General features: G+C 45.4%; 1 protein-coding gene across 2 annotated transcripts in view; it reads left to right on the top strand.

Annotated features, from left to right (window-relative positions):
- The window catches only part of LOC134205802 (uncharacterized), a 117,196-nt gene extending 101,201 nt beyond the window's left edge, over positions 1 to 15,995 (top strand). For both annotated transcript variants that reach the window (XM_062681397.1, XM_062681396.1), the window contains 4 exons: positions 12,455 to 13,264; positions 13,329 to 13,919; positions 13,980 to 14,154; positions 14,705 to 15,995. In XM_062681397.1, the coding sequence (XP_062537381.1) occupies positions 12,546 to 13,264; positions 13,329 to 13,919; positions 13,980 to 14,154; positions 14,705 to 15,145 (1,926 nt within the window). In that variant the 5' untranslated portion in view covers positions 12,455 to 12,545 and the 3' untranslated portion in view covers positions 15,146 to 15,995. The remainder of the gene's footprint in view (positions 1 to 12,454; positions 13,265 to 13,328; positions 13,920 to 13,979; positions 14,155 to 14,704) is intronic.
- The last annotated feature ends 10,568 nt before the right edge of the window (positions 15,996 to 26,563 follow it).

The following is a 26,563-nucleotide window of genomic DNA, read 5'->3' as shown; positions in this document are numbered from 1 at the left end:
GGTCATCCCGATCCGCTTCCTACATTCCATTACGTGGTCATTCCGATCCACTTCCTAAATTTCATTGCGCGGTCATCCCGATCCGTTCCTAGATTCCATTGCACGGTCATCCCGATCCGCTTCCTAAATTTCATTGCGCGGTCATCCCGATCCGCTTCCTACATTACATTGCGCGGTCATCCCGATCCACTTCCTAAATTTCATTGCGCGATCATCCCGATCCGTTTCTTACATTCGATAGCGCGGTCATCCCGACCCGCTTCCTACATTACATTGCGTGGTCATCCTGATCCACTTCCTAAATTTCATTGCGCGGTCATCTCGATCCGCTTCCTACATTCCATTGCGCGGTCATCCTGATCCGCTTCCTAAATTTCCTTGTGCGGTTATCCCGATCCGCTTCCTACATTCCATAGCGCGGTCATCCCGATCCACTTTCTAAATTTCTTTGTGCGGTCATTCCGATCCGCTTCCTAAATTTCATTGCGCGGTCATCCCGATCCGTTCCTAGATTCCATTGCGCAGTCATCCCGATCCGCTTCCTAAATTTCATTGCACGGTCATTCCGATCCGCTTCCTAAATTTCACTGTGCGGTCATCCCGATCCGCTTCCTACATTCCATAGCACGGTTATCCCGATCCGCTTTCTAAATTTCTTAGCGCGGTCATTCCGATCCGCTTCCTAAATTTCATTGCGCGGTCATCCCGATCCGCTTCCTAGATTCCATTGCGCGGTTTTTCCGATCCGCTTCCTAAATTTCATTGCGCGGTCATCCCGATCCGCTCTCTACATTCAATCGCGCGGTCATTCCGATCCGCTTCCTAAATTTCATTGCACGGTCATCCCGATCCGCTTCCTAAATTTCATTGCGCGGTCATCCCGATCCGTTGCCTAAATGTCAGGGCACGGTCATCCCAATCTGTTCCTAGATTCCATTGCACGGTCATCCCGATCCGCTTCCTAAATTTCATTGCACGGTCATTCCGATCCGCTTCCTAAATTTCATTGTGCGGTCATCCCGATCCGCTTTTTACATTCCATAGCGCGGTCATCCCGATCCACTTTCTAAATTTCTCTGTGCGGTCATTCCGATCCGCTTCCTAATTTTCATTGCGCGGTCATTCCGATCCGCTTCCTACACTCCATAGATTCGCTTTCTAAATTTCATTATGCGGTTATCCCGATCCGCTTCCTACATTCCATTACATGGTCATCCCGATCCACTTCCTAAATTTCATTGCGCGGTCATCTCGATCCGCTTCCTACATTCAATCGCGCGGACATTCCGATCCGCTTCCTCAATTTCATTGTGTGGTCATCCCGATCCGCTTCCTACATTCCATAGCGTGGTCATCCCGATCCACTTTCTAAATTTCTTTGTGCGGTTATTCCGATCCACTTCCTAAATTTTATTGCGCGGTCATCCCGATCCGCTCCTAGATTCCATTGCACGGTCATTCTGATCCGCTTCCTAAATTTCATTGTGCGGTCATCCCGATCCGCTTCCTACATTCCCTAACGCGGTCATCCCGATCCACTTTCTAAATTTCTTTGTGCGGTCATTCCGATTCGCTTCCTACATTCAATCGCGCGGACATTCCGATCCGCTTCCTCAATTTCATTGTGCGGTCATCCCGATCCGCTTCCTACATTTCATAGCGCGGTTATCCCGATCCGTTTTCTTAATTTCTTTGCGCGTTCATTCCGATCCGCTTCCTAAATTTCATGGCGCGGTTATCCCGATCCGTTCCTTGATTCCATTGCACGGTCATCCTGATCCGCTTCCTAAGATCCGCTTCCTACATTCCATTGGGCGGTCATCCCGATCCGCTTCCTAAATTTCATTGCGCGCTCATCCCGATCCGCTTCCTACATTCAATCGCGCGGTCATTCCGATCCGCTTCCTAAATTTCATTGTGCGGTCATCCCGATCCGCTTCCTACATTCCATAGCGCGTTCATCCCGATCCACTTTCTAAATTTCTTTGTGCGGTCATTCCGATCCACTTCCTAAATTTCATTGTGCGGTCATCCCGATCCGTTCCTAGATTCCATTGCACGGTCATCCTGATCCGCTTCCTAAATTCCATTGCGCGGTCATCCAGATCCGCTTCCTACATTCCATTGCGCGGTCATCCCGATCCGCTTCTTAAATTTCATTGCGCGGTCATCCCGATCCGCTTCCTACATTCCATTACGTGGTCATCCCGATCCGCTTCCGTCACTTCATTGCGCGGTCATCCTGATCCGCTTCCAACAAATCCATTAAGCCTCCACATCGATTCTTTACTAGTCACGAAGTTGCATGCAGTATCTTTAACCATTCACAACCCTAACAATCCCAATCAGCAAGGTCCAGTCCCAAACTCAATCTACCTGAAATCTCCATTATAAAAACAAACAAACAATAACATATGTTTGGAAAGGCAATATGTAGCTTTGACTCCAACAGAGAATCACCCAACACAGCTCGATGTCCTTGCTCTTTAGAATCTTTCTTACTACTGCCAGCAGTAATGGCTGTATCTGTACCTTACATGCTCAGGGAGTGCAAGGGCTTTTATAGACTGATCCGTGTTATGGACTGATTCATGCCACACAACAATTTAGGCCGATTCAGTTACAACAGCTCATATATGACTGGATTCGGTCATACATAAGTCACAGTAGATCGTTAATGACAAGTGTGCTGCCTGGGAAGGATATAAGGGACGTCCAATGTCGAGTCGTATAAAACTATAACAACTACAGATTTCCCGGAAAATTGATGCATTACCAACTGAGTTTTGGCATCATTTAACAATTCATCACGAGTACAGATGGGAAATACAAAGTGTCCAAATGAAAAAAGGGATCCACAAGTGAAGACCTTCTGCGCTTCCGAAAAATAAAACCTTTTTGGACACCAATAGGATTTTGTTCGGTATCTGCTTTACAGAAACTGGAAAAACCCGTTCAGAAGCCCAGAAGGACCACTCGGAAGTTCAAAAGTAATCCTTTCGAAGTCCCGAAAGGATTCCGTTCGGAAGTTCAAAATAATTTCGTCCAGAAGCTCAACAAGATTCCGTAAGGAAGTCCAAAAGTGTTTCATCCGGGAACTCTAAAGAATTCTGTTAGGAAGCGGGAAGCCCAAAAGAATTCCAATCTAAAACCCTAAAGTACTTCGTTAAGAACTTAGGAAACCCGAAGAACGGAACGGACTTCTTATGGATTTACGAGCGGAGATTTTTTGGTCTTCTAAACGATACTTATTTGGGATTTCTAACAGCTTCTAGGTTTCCCAGGTTCCCCATAATCCCAAAAGGATTCTTTTCGGAACCCCCTGTCCAGAAGCAGAAAAACAATCCCGTTCAGAAGCCCAGAAGGCTACAATCGGAGGTAAAAAAGGAATCCGTCCGGAAGCCCAAAAGAATTCGTTTCGAAACCCCAAAAGGATTTCGTTAAGAAACTCAAAGGAATTCGATTTGTTAACCTAGATGGATTACGTTCGCTCATATTACCCCGTGCGGAAATTCAAAGGAACGAAACGGACACCTTTTGGGCTTACGAAGGGAAATGGAATATGGAATAAAATATGTTTTGGCTTCCGAAAGTAATCAAAGAAGGATTCCAGTTGGAATCCCAAAAAGAATTCCGCTCAGAGGCCACCCGGAAGTCCAAACGGATACTGTTTGGAAGTCGAATAGGATTCCGTTCGAAAACCCAAAAGGATTTCGTTTAAAATCCCGAAATAGTTCAGTTCGAAGGCCCAACCTCGTAAACTCATTAAAGAGTAAATTTTCACCCATTTTGAAGAAGAAGTGGATCTACTCATATTATGAGTAGGTAAACCATGTTTTACTCATAAAGGAAGTAAACGCGATATATGTCAAAAAATGTGGCATTTTTACCAATTTAAGAAAATTAATTTTTGTTGAAAATGGGTAAAAAACTTTCATTTTTGAGAATGGCGATAGAATGAAAAATAATAGAAATGGGATTTTTTTTTGCAAATTCAAGGAAGAGTACAACGAATAAAATGCGCACATTAATTTATTTATATTATGTAATAAATTTCACATTCTGTTAGAGTTTTGGCTGATACAATCGATACAATCATACTTTTTCTTCAATTTAGGCAACCCGCATTATGGTGTTGTTGAAGATGCTCTTCCATCGGCTCCGATCCTAATTAATCAAAAAAACGAACTGTTAGGTTTACTGACATTCAAATTAAAATGTTTTCGATTACTTACGTTCAAGTTTTCCCATGGTTCTTGCGTGCAATCAGGTCACAATAATCCTTCTAATCCCTTGTCTAATCCAAATATGCAACTGGCAGCTTAATTTTAAACAAAAACTTCCAAGACTTTTCCAACCCATTTATGGGTTAAAAAGTAAACGCTTTTGAAGTCAGCCAACATTCTGAAAATGTGTGTTTTTTCACCCATTTCAAGTTGTCAAATTTTCCACATTTTCTGACATTAAGCTGTCAAAAGATCAAAAAATGATTGTTTTTTTACTCATTAATGAGTTTACGAAGTTATCCGTGAACAGGATTCTGGGTGAAACAAAGGAAAATAGGAAATACCTGCAAATAGCTATTGCAATCGGTTAAATATAAAAACATTGAAGGAATTGTCGATAACGCAAATCGTGTTTCGAAACAGAACGACCATGTGTGCCAGGCACTAACTATTTTCCAATGAAAATTACGAAGCTCGAACTAACAAATATGGCGTCATGTAAGCTCATTGGGAACTGAGAGCTCGGTATGAATGTTGCCGTAAGAATTTTATTTTTACTGAGAAATCGGTATGACTTTTTGGCAGATTTGCTAAGAAAACAGTATAATCTATTACAGAAGTCGGTAAACTACTCACAGCTAACTGATCTCTCGGTTCTAAATCACGTTTACTGGATGAAGTTGGTAAAAAATATTACCGAGCTGGAAATGTGGATTTTAGTGTGTACTCTGTGTTTCGCTTTGGCGCATTGAAGTCCTCATCTAGGGCTTTTCCCCCAGAAACATGTTCTATTCTTCTTTTCATTTGTATTTCCTGTTCCTTTCTATTTCTGATCAGGAGATGGAGTGGAGATGCTCCATGAGCCGACGTTCTGACCTGTATCAGTAATTGATGGAAAAGGGCGTTTCGAAAATTAGTCAAACGGTTGATTACGGATGTAGTCTGTAGTAATTGTCTGTTAAAAGCTTGAATCTGAAAAACTTTGAATCTGTGACTTTGGAAATACACCAAGGGTCTGTCTCATTTGGAGAAATAAACTTAAAAATGACAGCTCGAAAATTATAAAATCACCCGGTCGTAAGAATAACTGGTGCTACCCAGCAATTCCAATAAGACATCAATGCAGAATGATTCGATATCTGTCAAAAGTAATCTTGCTCTGCGAGCAGGGTTACCCGATAATTATCGAAATGTCATTTTAAAGTTTAATTTCAGTTTAATTCTCCAAATGAGACAGACCCTAATGCTACGTTTTGACAGGGCAAGTGAATATCCCAAGTAACAATCAGTTACCACAAATAGACATCATTGTCGAACTAGCGTTTAATTAAAGTATTCGTAGCTGAACAATATGTAGTATGGAATAACAAATTGGGCAAACATTGTTGACATTTGTAACCAGCTTCTGTTCTGCTTTCAGCTATGTATCTGAATAATACTTTTATAAACGCTATTGACTTATATCTTTTTAAATCGAAATGTATATTGAACAACTAGCTAAATACAAATAACTTAAACTTGCAAAGTTTATGCTGTTCATCGAGATGCATATGTTTAAATAATTTGTTTTTGAAGCATCGATCAAACGTTTGAAAACTCTATTACAATCTACGCACGAGCATGAGTTTATTAAGAAGTCTAATAATTGACGTTATCAGTAAACATCATTGCTTCTGTATCCGATTTCAATTTTGTTTATTTATATAATTTTGAAACGTTGAATAAACGTTTGATAATTCGCTTATTGCAATAACAACAATGGCTTTACTTAAACGTTGTACGAACGTTTATTCCACTCTACAAATAAATTTATTTTTAGCGGACTTATTCTTTTTAAAACATTTTGCACTTTGCCATTCACTAGAGATTATTAAATTATTATTTTTATACTTACTTCAGGAATGATAGAAGAAATCTGCAGGAAAAATTTACCTCTATGATGGCAGATAGAAGGCAGCAGCTTCACAACTTACTAAATCAAACAATAAAATCAAGACTGATAATTCACTTTCGGAATGACATTACACTAACTATAACGTCATTCCTCCTATTAAGCTTTTGTTCGATTGTTGGCAATTTTGTTGAGTAATGACCAACAACCCCGTTACAGCTGTTCAACCAAAATTGTTCAACAACGTATGGTTTATATTTCTAATTCAGCTTGGTACTTTCCAAGGTGACAAATATAGCTGATGGTAAACAAGAGGGCTGGGGATTCAAAGGTCGTTGGATCGATACCGGTATCCTGTTCATAATTTATTTTTCATCTTATTTCCAGTATGTTGAACAATGCCTTAATAAGTGTAATAATGTAATGAAATAAATGTATTTAGAAAAGCATAATTTAAAAAACCTAATCAGTGAGTTGCTGACTAGTTGAATTAACATTATGTTTGGTTTTTGAACAAATTTGATGAATAAATATTTTTATCTACTATTTAAGTAAAGTTGAAGAGAGGTTGCTAGTTGTTGTTGAATAAATACTCCATTTTTGGGCGAACAATGCTGGAACAAATGTTGTCATGTATGATAGTATAATTCTTAATCAACGCTGGCTGAATAAATCTGACCATACTGATGTTTAATCAACTGACAATTGTTACTTGGGTAGAGCTTGCTGACGTTAATCATCTTTCTCTTGCACGCGCACGGTGGGGATAGAATTTGTTTTCATCGGGAAACGCTTCCGAAGCTTCCGATAACAAATCCTATCCATTCTGTGCGCGTACAAGAGAAAGATGATCAAACGTCAGCAAGCTCTATTGAACAACTCAGTTGAATACAATTGACTTGCCAAAAGTTGAACATGTTCAACTTTCGTTTCATTCAAGTGAATTGAATTAAGGGGTCGTTCAAAAATTACGTCCAAGGTTTGAGGGGGGGAGGGGGGTCCGAATTTTGTGACAATTTGTGACAGGGGGAGGGAGGGGGGATCGTCTTTTGTGACGTCCACCCTAAAAAAACATTGAAAGTATTTTAGGGACAATTTGCATTTTAAAAACATACATTCAAACTTTTAGTAAGGGACATAACTCACTATGCTATTGTAAAAGTAGTGTAGGAAAATGAAAAACTTAAATAATCACCAAAATAAAAAATGACACATGTACGTACAGGGGGAGGGGGGGTTCATTAATTTGTGACAGTTTGTGACATGAGGGGGGGAGGGGGGTTGAAAATTCCGAAAAACGATGGACGTAATTTTTGAACGATCCCTAAGGTGTTTACACGGTCAGTTCGCGTTCGATTCAAACGACTTGCACAATTTACTTGCCTTGTCTAAACGTAGCATAAGAAGTTAATGAGAAGAAATTTAAAATTCAATCTCAGTAGGCTGACAGGGAATTCTAGATTGTTCAAAGGGTGACATAGAAAATAAATGAAGATTATTCAGTGTTCGTTTCTTGAGGCGGAAGGACGCTGATTGTTTATCGGCGCCCAAAGCCTGTTTTCCACGGAGAAAGTAGACAAATTGTTTGGCTACGACACTATTGGCTTGCAGTTCCATGCTCCAAGGTTCCATCAGTGAGCTTTTCCTCTTTAATATTTTTTGCTACATTCACGAACAGTCTTTGGAAGAGTACGAAAGAGTCAAGATAGCTCTGTAATAAACGGTTATCATCCAAATAGTTCCGTGTTTTATTTGATACAAAACATGGTGTCAGAAGTTCGCGGTCGCGTTTAGAATCGAATGTAAATGTGATTTCGGAATCGCGAGGCGGAAATCGCGCGAAGCGTTGTATTTTGTCGATACGAAAAAATCGGTAGCCGCGAGGTGAAGGCCGCCACTTTGTTTTCGGCAGTGAAACTGGTAATCGGAGTCTTCATCAAGATGGATTCGACACAGTTCAGACAGTTTATGGAGCATCAAACAAACCTGTTTTCGAGACTGCTAGAAGGGATGCAGTTAACTCAGCAAGCAGCAACTGCAGCCCAGGTGCAAAGGGTTGAGCAACGCCCTAGTGTATCCAATGTTCAGGTGCCCCAACCGTCACCTTTGGTACTGGAAGGTGATATGCGAGAAAATTTCGAGTTTTTCGAAAGGAACTGGCGAGACTACGCGAAAGCCATTGGCATGAACAGGTGGCCGCTGGAGGAGGCCCCACAAAAAGTTAGCTTCCTACTTTCGGTAATAGGAGAACCGGCACGGAAGAAATATTACAACTTCGAGTTGACAGCACTGGAGAAAGCAGATCCAGATGCTGCTTTACAAGCTATTCGTAAAAAAGTAGTGGTAAAGCGAAACATCATCATCGACAGATTAAACTTCTTCTCAGCATTCCAAAAGTAGTAAGTAGTAAGTCACGAAAGGTGAAGGAAGTACGAGATGGGAACAGTGAATCAGATGACGAATCCATGTCAAACGAAGGCGCATCGGAAGACAGCGAAGACGAGTGTGAAATCGTGTATTGGCGGAGCTGGACTTGCGATTCGGTAAGGAATGGAAGAAGGTAGAATGTGAGCTGGATACTGGAGCTAACACAAGCTTAATTGGCTACGAATGGCTAAAAAAATTAAGTGGAAGTAAAACAGTAAAGTTGTTACCAACGACTCTTCGACTTCAAAGCTTTGGAGTCCGATTAATGTCCTAGGACAAGTGAAGATCACGTGTCAGCGGAAAGGACGACGTTTCCGACTTGCCTTGCAAGTCGTAGATGTAAACCATCGTCCCCTATTGTCGGCGAAAGCATCGCGAGAGCTGGGTTTCGTGAAGTTTTGCAAATCAGTCACATTCAGCAAACCGGAAGTTATGGAACAAGATGACGATCTCTTGAAAGTTTACAGAATCGAAGCACAAAAGATTGTGGATGAATACTCTGAACTGTTTCAAGTCGCGTACCAATTGCCATGCAAAGCAAACTGAAAACGGAGCTGGAATCGTTGGAGAAAGACGGATTGATCGTGAAAGAGGTAATGCATACCGAATGGATCAGTAATATTGTCATAGTACAACGTGGTGAACCAAAATCTGATAGCATTCGCATTTGCCTCGATCCAATTCCTTTAAATAAGGCATTGAAACGTCCACGTTTGCAATTCAATACTTTAGACGAAATTCTTCCGGAGTTGGGCAAGGCCAAAGTGTTTACTACAGTGGATGCCAAAAAAGGATTTTGGCACGTCGAACTCGATGAACGAAGCAGCAGACTAACAACGTTTTGGTCACCCTTCGGAAGGTACCGGTGGACTCGTTTGCCTTTTGGAATTTCATCCGCTCCGGAGATATTCCAAATGAAACTTCAGGAAGTCATCCAAGGTCTTGATGGAATTGAATGCTTGGCAGATGATCTACTCGTTTTCGGGATCGGCGAAAATTTGAAAGAAGCACTAGAGAATCATAACATTTGCCTGAGGAATTTGTTTCGTCGTCTTAGTGACCACAACGTAAAGCTAAATAAATCCAAGCTTAAACTATGCCAAACGTCGGTAAAGTTCTATGGACACGTTTTAACGGACAGCGGTATCAGGCCAGATGACACGAAAATCACAACAATCCGGAATTTTCCCGTGCCTATGAACCGTAAGGAAGTTCACCGCTTCATTGGAATGGTCAATTATCTAAGCAGGTTCATCCCGAATCTGAGCTCCAACTTGACCAACTTGCGGAGATTAATATCGGAGTCAGTACCTTGGAAGTGGACAGAGACTGAGGACAACGAGTTTAAAACGGTCAAGCACTTGGTAGCTGATGTCAGAACGCTTCGATACTACAACCCTAGTTTACCACTGACGATTGAATGCGACGCTAGCTGCTTTGGCTTGGGTGCCGTAGTTTACCAGAATGAAGGCGTGATAGGTTACGCATCTAGAACGTTGACTGCTACTGAACGTAACTATGCACAGATCGAGAAGGAGCTACTAGTACTACTACGACAGTAAGATAGTACGAGACAAACTCTTACAATTGTATTCTGTACAAATGGAGGGTAGCTGTGACGGCTCCTGCTCGGATTGTCCGAGAGTTGAAACACCTACGGCGCGCTGAACAGCCGTTGTATTAATTGCATTGTCAACCGGGCCCTTCCCCGAATTATTTCGAAAGACGGTGCCACGGAGCACATGAAAACGTATTGAGATGAGTTTCGATGGTCAGCATTTTCAACCCCAGCTTGAAGACGGATGCATCATGTTGCAAAAAAAAAACACAGCGAAGATTATCGAAGGTAAACTCCACAGATCGAGCGTTTGAACAAATATTTTTCTATTATTTTATGTTTCACATAATCCACATTTTCTCTGATTTGCAGTTTCTGTTTAAAAAGGAAATTATTTGTAGAACTTCTTTATACGATTCCTAATTTTAAAAATAGTTTTTTTTGGGCAATCTGACTGAACAACGAAATAGACGACAAAATGAGGAGAATATTTATTCCAACGGGAAAGTTCAATCATTTCATTTTTGAAATTCCTTCCAACAATCCAACTAATGAACCATTCACCCTAGCACATTTTTTTCCACGTACCTGAGAATGTCGTTGAATAATTTTCCGTCTTTTCCATATCGAATATTTCCCTTCGCCGGTTCGTCGCGTGCTTCCCTGTTGTTGATGTGCGGATGATTTTCCTCCTCACCCGAATCAAAAAAAAAAATAATAGAAAGAAAAAGGATCGAAAAAAGGATCACGCGAATTTGCAACCTCCTCCGAAACGGATTATGGTCGGTCGGTCGGTCGGTTTGGTGGGTGGTTGTGGGTCGAAATTGGGATGTAGAAAGCGGAGATGGATGGAAAAGGATGACGATGACGACGACAACGACGACGGTAGTCTAAAAAAGAAGGGATGGATATGACATTTTTTTTTTCTCTCGGTGGAAAACCGGTTCTCGTTTTTAATATTTCTTTTTTTTTGTCGGACTTCTATTTTTGTTCAAGTTTTTTTTGTTGGTCCCTTATGGCTCCCGTTGGTCGCTTCGGAGGGGTTTTCCTCTGCCATATAATAAAATTTTACGACGGGAAAATCGATATTTTGGGTTTTGAGGAGGAAAGCAACGATGGCTTTCTTGGATCAAATTTCGATTTAATTTGATTCGGGTGTGGGGTTTGAATTTAACGACTTTGCTATGTATCTTACCGAATCAGAAGAGCAATTTTAGTTCCGAAAAAGGACGAAGAAAGCAGAAAATGTTTCCTGCTTTCGGCACAAAAAAGGATCATTAATCATCACCGCCTGCTTGGATCCGGTTGTGTACACATTTTTCGACCCCTTGCCAAAGCGAAAAAAAAATCGTTCGAAACATTCCGTTTTCGGTTGCATACCTCCAGGGGCAATGGGAAAAAGAGAGATGCGCTAAAAGGAAACTTCGAAAAAAAAGCTTTTCTTGTCGAGTGGTGTGGCTGATGGTAGTGGTGGAAAATACATACTACATATAATTTTCTTCACATCTCCAGTATATGCCATGGCTTGGCGGTCCCGCTTGAAATAGAAATAAAGTTGTGAAATTATACTTTTTTGCAGAAGTGCAGAGTATGTATGTACAATTCTACACATATGGAAAAAAAACTTGAGTACGACAAAAAGCATCTTCTATAACGGAAAATGTTGTTATGGCATACTTTTTATAGCTTCAAACAGCTTCAAGGGCGATTAATGCAAAACATTTAATTCTTACTTATAAAAATTCCCAATTAGAATGGTTTTGTGCGTTTTGAGAAATAATGGCATTGACTTAGTTGGGTTGAGAACGAGATTTTGAAGTCATACTTGCATTATCTCGCTTATCATTTATATACATTCCAATGAAAGCGATTTTTTTTCATCTGAATATATAAAACAAAGTTGTCATTTGTACCACAGCGCATCACTCAAGAAAAGTCAGCCCAATATTTGCTAATTTTTATTCGTTTTCTTCTTCTATTCACGAGGAGGAATGTTAAAACTGGAATACTTTGAAAATCAAAACTCAATTCTTTCGATAAAATAGTTTTTCATACATTTTGAATGGGAATTTCAAATCTTGGTCACATTCACACTCACATTAGTTTAATTACTTAATTAATATAAAACATCTTATGATGAAACTGTAAAAAAATGAAAAATTATTTTGAAGAACCGATTGGTTTTCTAGATAAATTGTGTGCGCAAAAAAATGTATCAGAAAAATGATCTTTTTTTTGCGAGGCGGAGCTCGCAGGGTCAGCTAGTTTTGTATAAAATCAAATCTCTTCTTGACGGAAGAGTGCGTCTACATACGCGGCAACTGATTTGAAAATTTTCTTTTCCATTTCCAGATTGCCATACAAAAATCGCCAATTATTCGTAGACGATATCGCCCATTGCTACACGAACACAAACACCAGAAAACAAACCCACACAGACACAATGCTACCGCAGCAGTATTGCCTCCGGTGGAAGTACCACCACAGTAATCTCCAGACCATGTTCTCGCAGCTCCTGGACCGGGGCTGCTTCTGCGACGTGACGCTGGCCTGCGAGGGCCAAACGATCCGTGCCCACCGCGTGGTCCTGTGCGCTTGCAGTACCTACTTCGACCAGCTGCTCACCAACTGCAGCACCGAGAAGGACCCGATCATCATCATGCGCGATGCCAAATTCGAGGACATCCGCTGTCTGATCGAGTTCATGTACAAGGGCGAAATCAACGTGGAGCACGGTTCGTTGGCGTCGCTGCTCAAAACGGCCGAGGAGCTGCGGATCAAGGGTCTGGCGGAGGTGTCCTGGCGGGACGACGAAAGTGGCAGCACCACCGGCAGCGATGCCAGCAATAACAACAACAGTGTGACCGTGAAAGATGGCAACAGTGGGAGCAGTAACAACAACAATAACAACAGTATTAAGATTGTTGAGACGAAGAAGCTAATGGCTCCGCAGTTAGGAGGTAGAACGTCGATGACTCCGCTGACAGTGAGTAGCCTGGAGCAGCGAATATCCAATTCTCCAAACTTACCACTGTTGACGCCGTTGGCGGCGGGATCTCCGAGAAACCCGGCCAGTTGTGCCTCCCCGATCAACTACTTTGGGAACAAAAAGAAACGAGGTCGTCCTCCGCTAGATGAGGAGTACGACACGTTCCAACAGATGTAAGTAGACGCTTTACCGTCTCAGAATCCGAACCATTAAACTAACTCTGTTTTACAATTTCAGTCCTAAGATCTCCCATGTGGAAGGCGGTGCCGGAAGCTCGACTCCGTACACCTCGAGTTCACAGCTGGTGGCGGTCATGATGGACGACAGTTCGAATGAACAAGGTCGTGACGAACAATCCCATCTCATCCCGGACCAGACTTCTGCGACCAATTCCTACCTCGAGCAGCAAAGTCGCATCATTGCACCGCAAACTCTGCGCGACATGGAGTTCGACGAAGATACGCATATACCGCGGAAGATGATCCCCAAGCTGGAACGACCGGATACCCCCCAGGACTACATGGCCACCCTTGGACCCAAGTTCGAGTTCGACGAGCATTCGCCGCCCAGTCCGAACGATCACAACCAATCCGTGTTTCTGACTCCGCAGGAGCAGGAAGAGTGGAAGGACGTGATCAAGATGAACGACTACCTGACCAAGGGTCGGCGGCCGCAGTTCTGGGAGGAACCGTTCACCAAGCGGGTCATGGACGGCATCAAAAACAAAACGCTGGAGATGAAGAAGGCAGCCAAATTGCTCGGCGTTTCCTACGGTACCCTCTACGGGCGGTACCGGGAAACGTACGGCTGCCTTAAGCATCCGTATCGGTGAGTCTTCATTAAAAAAAATCAAGGCGAAACAAGACTAACTTTTTTCCACAATTTCAGAGGTCCCTTCATGGCGGCATCCCGGATGAACAACATGTGGCCAACGCCAACTGACACCGGCGTTGCCACCACCACGGACATTCTCAACATGCTCCAGCGTGGAATCATCAGTTTGCCGCGGGCGGCCGAATTGATGCACACGACCCCATCGACCATCAGTAGTTACCTGGAGCAAGTAAGTATGCTACGACTTCAGCAGGACGTTGCCAGCAAGTTGATAGCTGCGAACGCCAAGGCTCCGGTAACGGTAACTCCAGTTGTCGACACCCCGTTGGACATGAGTAACCGTACTGCCGAACCGGCCGAACAGGCGGTGTCCATCTCTGCGGTCTGCATGATTCCGACGCCACCGCCTCCGGTACCGGTTCCGGCAGTTATGCCGGCTCCTGGCTTACAGCAACTCAACTTGCTCTTTAACCACAGTACCAGCTGAGTGCAACGTCCTGACCGGTCAACGTGGAACACTTCGCTCAGGGATAGACCACAGGAAGAGAGGGGCAGCCAGTGTAGTTAGCAAACCGTTTCGGTAGCGTTGAGCGTAGAGTAGTTCGTCCTTTTTAGTGCGAGAACTAGGCAGATTGGTTTGCTGTAAAGCACATCTCCTAACTATTGCCTGGAAAGGACGAGTTGTAGCTAGATGATCAGTAGTTAGGCAGCACGTGAAAATTCTCCGGAATTCACAACATTGACACCGTATTTCTCAATATTTTCCGTTTCCGGCGTAGCTACAGGAAGCGGCCGCATCTCAACCGGACCAAGACCAGCTGACGGCACTGGCGGCGGCGGCGGCGGCAGCAGCTGCCGCAGCAGCCACAGCCAACAACCCCAGCCCCGATGACGACCCATCTCCGCACCACCATCTCCAACACCACCAACAGTCCTCGCAGCAGATTCCCTCGGCCCTGTCCCTCATGGCACCGCAAATCGAACAGCAACTTCGCGTCAAACCCGAGATCAGTATATCCGCCCTGAAGAAGTCTTCGTCCAGCTCCAGTTCGGCAGTGGGTTCCTCTCCGTCGCTGTCGTCGATACCCTCCGCGTCCGGATCGATCTTCTCCCCGTCCAACATTGATGGCGCCAGCGGCAGCAGCAGTAGTAGCTTAAGCAACGCCCTCAACGCCATCCCATCTACTTCGGCGGCCGCACAACTCTCCACCAATATTTAAGCCGCGCCACACGCAGCTGACCGGCGGCCAAAATAAGCTTTGCTATACAAATCCTAGCATGCCATAAACGGTCTATAGCAAAATGACAGTTCTGTAGCAGAACTCGTAGAAAATGTGATTTGCCCTTTCGTTTAGATAATTTAACGGTTCAAGTTTCGTTCAGAATGAAATCTTGTTCAGTCAATAGCAGAATTTATTGCAATCTGTATACTACAAACACAACTAGGTTACAAGTTCCATATTTTGTCCGTAAAAGTAAGCTCTTAGCTCGTAGAGAACACACATTCGTACTTTTTTTTTCGATTTAGGTTTAGGGAAACGGTGCTTTTTAGTTTATTCCATTTATCTGTCATGTCCACTATAATTTTTAGGGAAGTATTTTCCGTTAAATAGCAGTCAAAACGCCATTTGTTTCTCGTTTTTTGAGGTTGGAAAACCCGCTCGCACAAAAGTCTGCCATCCAAAAAAAAAATAAGCTGCTGCTCCCATTGGTATTCATCAGTTCTTTGTGATCGATCTAACCACAAGCCGGATCAAAACACTCGTAGAAGCTTTCTGAGTAGCCAAATTCGTTTTTTTATTCCGTTGTTATCGTTTTTACTTCATAATTTTACTCTAGTAGTTAGGGAAATCAAAGCGAGAGGATGGGATTTTTGTCCAGAAGTGACTGAAATTAAGGTGGTGATATTTTTTTTCTCTTTTGTACATTCCGAACAAAACAAAATCTAAGTGGTGTGATTCGTACGTCAAAATTCTAAATTATCTGTACATAAATGATAAGATTTGTTTACCAATTAAACTTTTATGTAAATGATGAAATATATTTAAATAATTCGTATAGCAAAGTGTACATTGTTGTATCATGTCTCTCTTTCTCAACTTTACTTACGTATTAGGTGTACAATCAAAACAATCGTTATTTAATAAACAAAACAATTAGAAACAAATCTGAATAAAATGGTATTTTATTTTCCTGGACGGAAGCATAAACAATAGAAATAGGATTAATTATTGAAAAGCAAATTTATAGAAGCCGAATGATTCTCTAATATTGTGAAATACAACACTAAATAGGAATATATTCTTATTTTGTTTATAATTTATTTGTACATGAACTGAAGGAAATATATTCATCAAAATGTGCAATCATTTACTATATATTTAAATTCGAAACATAGATAAACGGCAATGGCCACAGAGAACATTATTTAAATAATCAACTGCGGAATGCATGAACACAAAATGCAATCATTGAAATAAAGAAAAATAAAACAAATCAGAAAACGAAGTAAGATAAATTGTTTGGAGACACAGAGACACCCAAAACAAGAACTATAAAACTATGAGTAAGCAAACAAGTGAAATGTGCCTATATGGTTTCCTGTAAACTAAAGAACTATATGTGTAAAACCTATGAAAGAAAAGAAAAAAAAACTACAAACGATGCTACCCCTCGAATGCAAACCAACGAATCTTGCAGTGCCTGCACTGAAGCGATGGTGGCTTGTATTTGCAGGGAGTTTGACATCGATAAGATTATTGCGGAGAAGCCGTACTGATGGTAGCTTGTCACAAGAAAAACAAAAAGCTGATGCTAATAAACGAATTTGTGGTGATTTAAAATGTTGTGTTAAAAATTTATTAATTCGAAAGCCATAATAAGTTCCCTTATGATCTGGAGTAGTAGCCATGTAGTCTACTACTTGAAGAATCGCGTCGTCGTTTCGGATATCAAACTAAGCACGTGTAGTCGTCCACTCATGTGACCTGTGCACCCTGAGGGGTACATATAGGGCCAACGTGAAAGATCTCCATCCTGGGCGGCTGCTGGTTTTAGCGTTGGTTAGATTCCAATCGACTTCCTTTATTGCTTGAGCCCTGGCGAAATGTCGGGGGGCAGCTACCCCTTCGGCACCTCAAAATTCGGGGACACGAAAGTCTCGTTAAGCCTGGCAGGAGTTTCGGGGGTTGATACTTCTGCGGCACCTCAGAAATTGGAGACGTGTAATGTAAGTGGTGCAATTCTGTTGAAGGACGGGGTTACCACCATACAAGTAAGCCTCGCACGGTACGCGTGATCAGAGTGACTGCTTACCCGGGTAGAGGTGAATAACAAACAAATAACATAATAATAACAAATTTTGCTATGATATCAGATTTAGTTATTCTTATGTTATTCATAAATAACATAAAATAGCATCCCAACTACAAGTTTTGTTATAATAGTAAAATTAGTTATTAATATGTTATTGTAAGAAAGAGCAGAACAACAAATGAAGAACACATTTTGCAATCATAGCAAAGTTTGTTATTCATTTATCATTTGTATTTTCAACATATAAATAATAACTGATTTTGATATTTTCTTTTCTTCAAAATCTTGCTATTGGTTTGTTGTTATAATAGCAAAATGAGTTATTTATGAATTATTTGTTATTATTTTTGCTATTTTAGCAACTATATCAAACAAACTAATATCAGATTTTGCTATTCAGTTATTCATATATTAAAACAGCGGTTCTCAACTTGGGGTACATGTACCCCTGGGGGTACCTTCGCTGGCCCTCGGACAAAAATACGTAATGCCGGACGTATTACATTTCCAATCAAAACTCATTAATAAAGCTTTGATAATTGTGTATTTTTTATTTCAAAAATTTATATTGTATATAATATGCAATGCGATCAATAAATCCCAATTGAATCCTACCTTCCACATTCAGCACAATGTATGAAGGGCTGCGGAACAAAAGATCAAACGAACAAACATCGAATGAACAAAATGATTTGTTTTTCACTAAAGCTCGTTTGCTTCGTTGCAAGAGGATTAGAAGCATCCTTCTACACTTCTCGGAAGCCCTCTTCCAAGAGGCTCGAAGGCCTCCTTTCAAGAGGCTCGGAAGCCTCCTCCTTTCAAGAGGCTCGGAAGCCTCCTCCTTTCAAGAGGCTCGGAAGCCATCTTCCTAGAGGCTCGGAAGCCTTCTTCCTAGAGGTTCAGAAGCCTTCTTTCAAGAGGCTCAGAAGCCTCCTTTCAAGAGGCTCAGTAGCCTCCTTCCAAGAGGCTCAGAAGCCTCCTTTCCAGAGGCTCATAAGCCTCTTTCAAGGGGCTCGGAAGCGTTCTTTCAAGAGGCTCGGAAGCGTCCTTTCAAGAGGCTCGGAAACCTCCTTTCAAGAGGCTCGGAAACCTTCTTTCAAGAGGCTCGGGAGCCTCCTGAACGGAGGCTTCCGAACCCTTTGAAACCTTTCAAGAGGCTCGGAAGCCTCCTATCAAGAGGCTCGGAAGCCTCCTTTCAAGAGGCTCGGAAGCCTCCTTTCAAGAGGCTCGGAAGCCTCCTTTCAAGAGGCTCGGAAGCCTCCTTTCAAGAGGCTTGGATGCCTCATTCCAAGAGGCTTAGAAGCCTCCTTTCAAGAGGCCTGGAAGCCTCCTTCAAGAGGCCTGGAAGCCTCCTTTCAATAGGCTCGGAAGCCTCCTTCAATAGGCCTGGAAGCCTCCTTTCAAGAGGCTGGAAGCCTCCTTTCAAGAGGCTCAAGCCTCCTTTCAAGTGGCTCTGGAAGCCCTTCAAGAGGCTCGGAAGCCTCCCTTCAAGAGGCTCGGGAGCCTCCTTTCAAGGGGCTAGGGAACCTTCTTTCAACAGGCTCGGAAGCCTACATTCAAGAAGCTCGGAAGCCTCCTTTCAAGGTGCCTGGAAGCCTCCTTTCAAGGGGCCTGGAAGCCTCCTTTCAAGAGGCCTGGAAGCCTCCTTTCAAGAGGCTCGGATGCCTCCTTTCAAGAGGCCCGGATGCCTCCTTTCAAGAGGCTCGGAAGCCTCCTTTCAAAAGACTCGGAAGCCTCCTTTCAAGAGGCTCGGAAGCCCCCTTCAAGAGGCATGAAAACCTCCTTTCAAGAGGCTAGAAAGCCTCCTTTCAAGAGGCTCAGAGCCTCCTTTCAAGAGGCTCAGAAGCCTCCTTTCAAGAGGCTCAGGAAGCCTCCTTTCAAGAGGCTCGGAAGCCTCCTTTCAAGAGCTCAGAAGCCTCCTTTCAAGAGGCTCGGAAGCCTCCTTTCAAGAGGCTCAGAAGCCTCCTTTCAAGAGGCCTGGAAGCCTCCTTTCAAGAGGCTCGGAAGCCTCCTTTCAAGAGGCCTGGAAGCCTCCTTTCAAGAGGCCTGGAAGCCTCCTTTCAAGAGGCTCAGAAGCCTCCTTTCAAGAGGCCTGGAAGCCTCCTTTCAAGAGGCTCAAGCCTCCTTTCAAGAGGCCTGGAAGCCTCCTTTCAAGAAGCCCGGAAGCCTCCTTTCAAGAGGCTCGGAAGACTCCTTTCAAGAGTCTCGGGAGGCTCCTTTCAAGAGTCTCGGGAGGCTCCTTCAAGAGGTTCGGAAGCCTTCTTTCAAGAGGCTCGGAAGCCTCCTTTCAAGAGGTTTGAAAGCCTTCTTTCAAGAGGCTCGGAAGCCTCCTTTCAAGAGGCTCGGAAGCCTCCTTTCAAGAGGCCTGGAAGCCTCCTTTCAAGAGGCTCGGAAGCCTCCTTTCAAGAGGCCTGGAAGCCTCCTTTCAAGAGGCCTGGAAGCCTCCTTTCAAGAGGCCTGGAAGCCTCCTTTCAAGAGGCCTGGAAGCCTCCTTTCAAGAGGCCTGGAAGCCTCCTTTCAAGAGGCTCGGAAGCCTCCTTTCAAGAGGCTCGGAAGCCTCCTTTCAAGAGGCTCGGAAGCCTCCTTTCAAGAGGCTCGGAAGACTCCTTTCAAGAGTCTCGGGAGGCTCCTTTCAAGAGTCTCGGGAGGCTCCTTCAAGAGGTTCGGAAGCCTCCTTTCAAGAGGCTCGGGAGCCTCCTTTCAAGAGGTTCGGAAGCCTCCTTTCAAGAGGCTCGGAAGCCTCCTTTCAAGAGGCTCGGAAGCCTCCTTTCAAGAGGCTCGGAAGCCTCCTTTCAAGAGGCTCGGAAGCCGCCTTTCAAGGGGCTCGGAAGCCTCCTTTCAAGAGGCTTCCGAGCCTCTTGAACGGAGGCTTCCGAAACCTTTGAAACATTTCAAGAGGCTCGGAAGCCTCCTATCAAGGGGCTCGGAAGCCTCCTTTCAAGAGGCTCGGAAGCCTCCTTTCAAGAGGCTCGGAAGCCTCCTCCTTTCAAGAGGCTTGGAGGCCTCCTCCTTTCAAGAGGCCTGGAAGCCATCTTCCTAGAGGCTCAGGAAGCCTTCTTCCTAGAGGTTCAGAAGCCTTCTTTCAAGAGGCCCAGAAGCCTCCTTTCAAGAGGCTCAGTAGCCTCCTTCCAAGAGGCTCAGAAGCCTCCTTCCAGAGGCTCATAAGCCTCTTTCAAGGGCCTCGGAAGCGTTCTTTCAAGAGGCCTGGAAGCGTCCTTTCAAGAGGCTCAGAAACCTCCTTTCAAGAGGCTCAGAAACCTCCTTCAAGAGGCTTGGAAGCCTCCTTTCAAGAGGCCTGGAAGCGTCCTTTCAAAAGGGCTGGAAGCGTCATTACAAGAGGCGTGGGAGCGTCCTTTCAAGAGGTCTGGAAGCCTCCTTCAAGAGGCCTGGAAGCCTCCTTCAAGAGGCTCAGGAAGCCTCCTTTCAAGAGGCCTGGAAGCCTCCTTTCAAGAGGCTCAGAGCCTCCTTTCAAGAGGCTGGAAGCCTCCTTTCAAGAGGCCTGGAAGCCTCCTTTCAAGAGGCCTGGATGCCTTCTTTCAAGAGGATCGGAAGCCTCCTTTCAAGAGGCTCAGAAGCCTCCTTTCAAGAGGCTCGGAAGCCTCCTTTCAAGAGGCTCGGATGCCTTCTTTCAAGAGGCGCGGAAGCCTCCTTTCAAGAGGCTCGGAAGCCTCCTTTCCAGAGGCTCGGAAGCCTCCTTTCAAGAGGCTCGGAAGCCTCCTCCTTTCAAGAGGCTCGGAAGCCATCTTCCTAGAGGCTCGGAAGCCTCCTTTCCAGAGGCTCATAAGCCTGTTTCAAGGGGCTCGGAAGCGTTCTTTCAAGAGGCTCGGAAGCCTCCTTTCAAGAGGCTCGGAAGCCTCCTTTCAAGAGGCTCGGAAGCCTCCTCCTTTCAAGAGGCTCGGAAGCCTCCTCCTTTCAAGAGGCTCGGAAGCCATCTTCCTAGAGGCTCGGAAGCCTTCTTCCTAGAGGTTCAGAAGCCTTCTTTCAAGAGGCTCAGAAGCCTCCTTTCAAGAGGCTCAGTAGCCTCCTTCCAAGAGGCTCAGAAGCCTCCTTTCCAGAGGCTCATAAGCCTCTTTCAAGGGGCTCGGAAGCGTTCTTTCAAGAGGCTCGGAAGCCTCCTTTCAAGAGGCTCGGAAGCCTCCTTTCAAGAGGCTCGGAAGCCTCCTTTCAAGAGGCTCGGAAGCCTCCTTTCAAGAGGCTCGAAAGCCTCCTTTCAAGAGGCTCGGAAGCCTCCTCCTTTCAAGAGGCTCGGAAGCCTCCTATCAAGAGGCTCGGAAGCCTCCTCCTTTCAAGAGGCTCGGAAGCCTCCTTTCAAGAGGCTCGGAAGCCTCCTCCTTTCAAGAGGCTCGGAAGCCATCTTCCTAGAGGCTCGGAAGCCTTCTTCCTAGAGGTTCAGAAGCCTTCTTTCAAGAGGCTCAGAAGCCTCCTTTCAAGAGGCTCAGTAGCCTCCTTCCAAGAGGCTCAGAAGCCTCCTTGCCGGTGGCTCATCTGCCTCTTTCAAGGTCGCCGGACGCGTCCTTTCAAGAGGCTCGGAAGCGTCCTTTCAAGAGGCTCGGAAGCCTCCTTTCAAGAGGCTCGGAAGCCTCCTTTCAAGAGGCTCAGGAAGCCTCCTTTCAAGAGGCTCCAGCCTCCTTTCAAGAGGCTCAGAAGCCTCCTTTCAAGAGGCTCAGAAGCCTCCTTCAAGAGGCCTGGAAGCCTCCTTTCAAGAGGCCTGGAAGCCTCCTTTCAAGAGGCTCAGAAGCCTCCTTTCAAGAGGCTCAGAAGCCTCCTTTCAAGAGGCTCAGATGCCTTATTTCAAGAGGCTCTGGAAGCCTCCTTTCAAGAGCTCGGAAGCCTCCTTCAAGAGGCCTGGAAGCCTCCTTTCAAGAGGCCTGGATGCCTTCTTTCAAGAGGCTCAGAAGCCTCCTTTCAAGAGGCCTGGAAGTCTCCTGTCAAGAGGCTGGAAGCCTCCTTTCAAGAGGCTCTGGAAGCCTTCTTCCAAGAGGCTGAAAACCTCATTTCAATAGGCTCTAAATCCTCCTTTCAAGAGGCTCGGACGCCTTCTTTCAAGAGGCTTGGAAGCTCCCATTCAAGAGGCCTGGAAGTCTCCTGTCAAGAGGCCTGGGAGCCTCCTTTCAAGAGGCTTTGAAGCCTCCTTTCGAGAGGCTCGGAAGCCTCCTTTCAAGAGGCTCAAGCCTCCTTCAAGAGGCCCGGAAGCCTCCTTTCAAGAGGCTCGGAAGCCTCCTTTCAAGAGGCTCGGAAGCCTCCTTTCAAGAGGCTCGGAAGCCTCCTTTCAAGAGGCTCGGAAGCCTCCTTTCAAATGGCCCGGAAGCCTCCTTTCAAATGGCTCGGAAGCCTTCTTTCAAGAGGCTCGGAAGCCTCCTTTCAAGAGGCTCGGAAGCCTCCTTTCAAGAGGTCTGGAAGCTTCCTTTCAAGAGGCCTGGAAGCCTCCTTTCAATAGGCCTGGAAGCCTCCTTTCAAGAGGCCTGGAAGCCTCCTTTCAAGAGGCCTGGAAGCCTCCTTTCAAGAGGCCTGGAAGCCTCCTTTCAAGAGGCCTGGAAGCCTCCTTTCAAGAGGCCTGGAAGCCTCCTTTCAAGAGGCCTGGAAGCCTCCTTTCAAGAGGCTCGGAAGCCTCCTTTCAAGAGGCTCGGAAGCCTCCTTTCAAGAGCCTCGGAAGCCTCCTTTCAAGAGGCCTCGGAAGCCTCCTTCAAGAGGCCTCGGAAGCCTCCTTCAAGAGTCTCAGGAGGCTCCTTTCAAGAGTCTCAGGAGGCTCCTTCAAGAGGTCTGGAAGCCTCCTTTCAAGAGGCTCTGGGAGCCTCCTTTCAAGAGGTTCGGAAGCCTCCTTTCAAGAGGCCTGGAAGCCTCCTTCAAGAGGCTCAGAGCCTCCTTTCAAGAGGCTCAGAAGCCTCCTTTCAAGATGCCTGGAAGCCTCCTTCAAGAGGCCTGGAAGCCTCCTTTCAAGAGGCTCGGAAGCCTCCTTCAAGAGGCTCGAAGCCTCCTTTCAAGAGGCCTGGAAGCCTCCTTTCAAGAGGCCTGGAAGCCTCCTTCAAGAGGCCTGAAGCCTCAGTTCAAGAGGCTCGGAAGCCTCCTTTCAAGAGGCTTAGAAGCCTCCTTTCAAGAGGCTCGGAAGCCTCCTTTCAAGAGGCTCGGAAGCCCCCTTTCAAGAGGCTCGGAAGCCTCCTTTCAAGAGGCTTACAAGCCGCATTTGAAAATACTTAGAAGCCGCATTTCAAAAGGCTCAGAAGCCTTTTTTCAAGAGGTTCGGAAGGCTCCTTTCGAGAGGCTCGGAAGCCTCCTTTCAAGTGGTTAGGTTGCCTCCTTTTAAGAAGTTCTTAAGCCTCCTTTTAAGGGGCTCGTAAGCCTCCTTTCAAGATGCTCAAAAGTCTCACTTCAAGAAGCTCGGAATACTTCTTTCAAGAGGCTTGGCAGCATACTATCAAGAGGCTCAGAAGCGTCCTTTTAAGATGCAAAGGAAGCCTTCTATTAAGTGACTCGAAAACCGCCTTCAAGAGGCTCGGAGGCCTATCTACAAGAGGTTCAGAGGCCTTTAATCAAGAGGCGCGGAAACCTACTTTAAAGGGATTCAGAAGCTGAAAGGAGCTTCCCTTCAACGGCCTCGGAATTATTTTTTTCAAGAGGATTGGTAGCCTACTTTCGAGAGGGGGTACCTCAATTAATGCAAAAGTTCTAAGGGGTACCTCTCAAGAAAAAGGTTGAGAACCGCTGTATTATAAGCAAAATTTGATATTATTCTGCTGTTTTCTTCTACCAAGGTAGGCAGTAGCGTGATCCGGCTGCCAGTCACGGATTGAGCGAAATCTCGCTAGGCCTGGCAGGAGTGTCGGGGGCAGTTACCTCTGTGGCACCTCAGAATTAGGGGACATGAAAGTCCTGCTACGCCTAGCAGAAGTGCCGGGGGTTGATGCTTCTACAGCACCTCAGAAATAGGAGACGTAAAAGGGTCTGCCACGTAGCTGAAGTAGGAGCGGTATAGGAGCCACCAACCTAGGGTCGCCTCCGGCTTGGTAGACAAGTGGTGCCACCCTGTTGCAGGACGTGGTGATCACCATACTGAATGAGGACTGCCTGTGTTGTGAGATGGCAGAATGGGGTACCTCCTGCAGAGTATCCGTAGTTTCTCTTGCTGTCACTCGAGCAACATAGGCAGGAGAGTATTGGGGCACATTTGTTGCCAGTATGTCTTGTGCACAAGTGGTGCATGGTGGGTACCAGGTTGGTTTTATTGGGTCGGGAGTGATGATTCTATGTCCAAACTAACTGGGTACGCCTTCCCTGACACACACACTGACACTCTCTGTGACGCACCTCTCTGACTCTTATGGGCCAAACACAATTGATACGTTTGCGTGCGTTTTGACAGTTTTCACATGGAAAAACTGTCAAAACGCACGCAAACGTACCAATTGTGTTTGACCCATTAATTGGTTCAAAAACACATAAAAAAAAGTTTAAAAAAGTCTTACTTGAGTGGTCACCCTGCCACTTGATTCACGCTCTAGCATACACCAATTTGAGACCTTTGACTCCTACTGACACACGCTCTGGCTCACCATTTACTTAGGGACTTACTTAGGTTCTCACTTCTGAAATGCCATGCGAGGCTGACTTGGGTGCTCACTCTACTCTCCTCTGCCATGCCTCGAGGTGTCGATAGTGATAGGTGCTAATAGTTCTACACTACTTCGACATGTGCAGTCTATACTCACACCTATGCGTTCACTCTTCCACCATGCTTCGAGGTGGCCACTGCGGTTGCCACCCGCTTTGACACACATGTGCAAACTTGTCATTCACTTCCCCGAGCTCAGCCTGTTATCGCTCTAACTAACCAATCACAAGTTAGTCATGCTTGTCGACTGCTGCTCGGCGCGCCAGATTCTCTGCAAGCTGCAGGCAATCTGAGTGGCTGCAGGTGAAACTGCGTTCGACTTCTCCACCGCTTGGCACATCCTCTGGATTAGGGTATCCGGGGTTGTGTCCCGACCGCAAACGTCTAGCATAGCTCTTCTTCGAAACGAGGACATACGAACAGTATGTGCTCAGCAGTTTCACCAACACCTGGGTAGCCAGGGCAGACGTGGCCCTCGCCGTGGCCAAACCTGTGGATGTACTGCCGGAAGCAGCTATGGCCTGACAGGAATTGTGTCAGATGGAAGTTAACTTCCCCATGGGGTCTTTCCACCCAGCTCGATATGTTTTAGAAGAGCCTTTAGAAGAGTTATCCCACTCGCACTGCCATCTGGCAACCGAAGTCATCCTGATGCGTTCGCAGGCTCCTCTGGTGCCACGTAGATCGAAACACTCCTCGTCTTCCCCGATGACCAAGCTGACTGGCATCATGCTCGCAATCACGCAGGCTGCATCGTGTGATATAGTGCGGTAGAGAGATATCACTATGAGACACATCAAGCGGTGCGTGCTCTTCAGCTTCGGCAGGTAACTGGCTACCCCCAGAGCTCTCGCCCAGAATAGATACGGATAGATACGGCAACGCCTGCCAGTATTTAGCCTACGTCTACTGGCACACACCTTGGAACTGTTGGACATCATCCTCGTTAATGCCGCAACAGCAGTCGAAGCCTTTTTGCACGCATAGTCGACATGGCTGCCGAAGGTCAGCTTATCGTCAATAACATGCGGTTGTTGACTTATCACATGCGGTTGTTGACGATAACCACCTTTGTCTTATGTTGAGCGAGCTCCAGGCCTCTAGCGCGCATCCAATCCGCCACCGTGCGGTCAGTTCTACCTCTGGAATTAACGATCTTCAAAATAGGTAATAGGAGCGCTTCTCTGACTGGTTAATAGGCAACCGATTAGCCTACGTCTACTGGCGGACACCTTGGAGCTGTTGGACATCATACTCGATAATGCCGCCACGGCAGTCGAAGCCTTCTTGCACGCATATTCGACATGGCTACCGAAGGTGAGCTTGTCATCTATGATGACCCCAAGAATCTTCAGACTCAGCTTTGAAGTGATCGCGACGTCTCCCACTTGAACAACTGCATGTTGTGCCGACTTACGGTTATTGACGATAACCACCTCCGTCTTATGTTGAGCGAGCTCGAGGCCTCTTTCACTCCGCCACAATGCTGATCGCGTATGCTGCGGTTAGTTCTACTTAGGGGATTGACTCCCCGTAGACATCTAGGGTTACATCGTCAGCAATGCCGACAATCTTCACACCAAGAGGGAACATTAGCTTCAGTACCCCGTCATACATCAGGTTCCTTAGTATCGGACCCAGAATTGAACCTTGCGGGACTCCTGCGGTAATAGGAACGTTTTTCTGACCGGCATCGATCTCGTATAGCAGCACACGG

The sequence above is a fragment of the Armigeres subalbatus genome, chromosome 1 (assembly GCF_024139115.2).
Source record: "Armigeres subalbatus isolate Guangzhou_Male chromosome 1, GZ_Asu_2, whole genome shotgun sequence".
NCBI lineage: Eukaryota > Metazoa > Arthropoda > Insecta > Diptera > Culicidae > Armigeres > Armigeres subalbatus.
This window is presented reverse-complemented; position numbering and strand designations above follow the sequence as displayed.